Source organism: Rutidosis leptorrhynchoides, chromosome 1, assembly GCF_046630445.1.
Source record: "Rutidosis leptorrhynchoides isolate AG116_Rl617_1_P2 chromosome 1, CSIRO_AGI_Rlap_v1, whole genome shotgun sequence".
In the NCBI taxonomy this organism is placed as follows: Eukaryota; Viridiplantae; Streptophyta; class Magnoliopsida; order Asterales; family Asteraceae; genus Rutidosis; species Rutidosis leptorrhynchoides.
Window position 1 is genome coordinate 464,010,402 of NC_092333.1, and position 2,412 is coordinate 464,012,813.

At 36.0% G+C, this 2,412-nt stretch overlaps 1 protein-coding gene across 1 annotated transcript; it reads left to right on the plus strand.

The window, feature by feature from the left end:
* The first annotated feature begins 1,269 nt into the window (after positions 1-1,269).
* Positions 1,270-2,161, plus strand: LOC139904358 (uncharacterized). The gene is made up of 2 exons (XM_071886296.1): positions 1,270-1,771; positions 1,830-2,161. The coding sequence occupies exons 1-2, from the start codon at positions 1,270-1,272 to the stop codon at positions 2,159-2,161; spliced, it is 834 nt and encodes a 277-aa protein (XP_071742397.1).
* The last annotated feature ends 251 nt before the right edge of the window (positions 2,162-2,412 follow it).

The following is a 2,412-nucleotide window of genomic DNA, read 5'->3' on the forward strand; positions in this document are numbered from 1 at the left end:
TCAAGATTCTTTACAATAATAAACCCACTTTTGTTACTGGAGATCAGGGCCGGGCTTGGTTCATCTACGTTACTTGAATCAGGAAATTTTAATTCAATAAAGGCAAGTATAATAGTGTTTGCTTTTGAGACAAGTTATCGAGCTGTATAGTTTATTTGTAATTTGATTTTTATGCATTTCAAGTGTTTGATGAAATGCCATAACTACCATAAACACTAGAATGTAGCTACTTTATGCTTCATGTTATGGGATATGATAATCAAGTACTCATAAATGGATTTCAATTGAGTTCATATTGATTGTGATTATAGTTGAGTGTAGCTACATAGGGATTTCGAGACGAAGGCTACAATAAATTTGGTGTTCGTTTGGGTTGATGAAGGAACGGAACTGAAGGTTGATGTGCCTGTTGTCTTTAAAGGCGAAGATGTTTGTGTTAAATTGAGTAACAATCTAACTATGATATGTCTTTCATGTTCTAAATTCTGGGTTAAGATGTGCAGGGACCATTGAGTCATTTTGTCAAAGTTAAAGTTGTGGCTAAAGTGCAAAAGATGATTCTTTGGTGCAGCTGTTGAAAAGAAGAAAAAGGAACATGAGACACTTGGTTGCAAATTTAATTTATATATTAAGTTATTTTGTTTAATTTATTATTCATCATTCTGCGAGTTTTTTCTTTCTACCCATATTAGGGTTTCGTTCGTCTTTGTTTGTGTATACTGTGAGAGAGATTAATAAGTTCAAATATGTTGAACTTATCTTGTGAGAATTATACTATGTGAATTGGTTTTGTGATTTACAATCGTTTTTGATTGTGTTGAGACTAATCCAGTATGCAAGACCAAGCCCGTTACAGACTTCAGCCCATTTACACTTTATATTGGGTTAGTACTAGTATTCCTTAGTCAAAATGGACTAAGGCTGTTAGTACATATACCTGTTGCTTTTAATTGCTTTTATATACCAATTGATGTAAACAATCGCTGTAATCGAAATCATCTAACATCAAATAAACCTCGGGTATTCATCTCTGTCCAGATTTTATATGGTATCTAGAGGAAAGATCCTACAATCAATTCAATTATTGATCATCAGTTAATCATACTGATCAAGAAAAATTAACAATTGTTATTTTCTTCAAACCCTAAAATCTTCAGTCGATTGAAAATTAAATCGCAGTCATCAAACGACGATCATTCGCATCGTACGATAACCAAAACATAAATTCATCAAAACCCTAAACCAATCGAAATCAAGAACACTGATTTAATGGCTGGTGACGAAGCAGAGACTAGCGCCAAGAACACCATTGATATCAATTCACCATATTATCTGACACCCTCCGATCACCCTGGCCAAAATTTTGTTGGCGAATACCTTCTTCACGACGGAAACTACACAGATTGGAAGAATGAAATAATGAATGCTCTATTCGCTAAGAATAAAATAGGTTTTGTAGACGGGACGATTCCAAAACTTGCAGAGGGATCGACGAAATTGAACAACTGGCAGCGGTGTAATGCTATGGTGAGAGGATGGCTGACAAGCACCATGACTAAGGAAATCAGGAGTAGTGTTAAGTATGGTACAACTGCTAGGGATATTTGGGTTGATCTTGATGAAAGATTTAATAAAGATAATGCTCCACGAGTGTATGAGTTACGAAGAAAGATCACCACCATTCATCAAGATAACATGTCTCTATCAGCATACTACACCAAGATGAGAGGAATTTGGGATGAAATTCAATCTGTAAGTCCACTTCCAACATGTAAGTGAAATAAGTGTACTTGTGATGTAAAAAGTTGTTACTATAATGTGTGATAAAGATAGATTGTATGACTTCTTGATGGGGTTGAATGAAGAGTTTAATGTGGTTAGAACCCAAATATTGAGTAGTGACCCAATTCCTAGTGTTGGGGCTTCGTTTCACATTGTGAGTCAAGATGAACACCAAAGGTCATTTGGAAATTCCAGGATGCATAACACTGATGCAGCTGCCTTTCAAGTTAGTGGAAGAAATCCACGAATGACAGAAGACAGAACAATCAGAATTGGAGTAAAAGAGATGAGCGTGCCAAAACTGAAGAAAAAGATTGTACTTATTGTCAAAAGAATGGACACACTGTTGATGGTTGTTTTGAATCATTTGATACCCTGAATGGTGGACAAAGAAATCCATGTCCAATCAACGGTTTTAACAAAATAAACCAAGAAACCAACCGAAAGCCGCTGCGGTCAATGAGGAAAGGCTAATGTCAAGCTTGACAAAGGAAGAATATGACCATCTGGTGCAACTAATCAAGGCTGCAAAATCCACATCAAAGGAGACAACTCCCACCGTCAACATGGCAGGTACGGTTAATTTGTCAAATAATATTGACACACAAAATTCTTGGGTAATAGACTCCG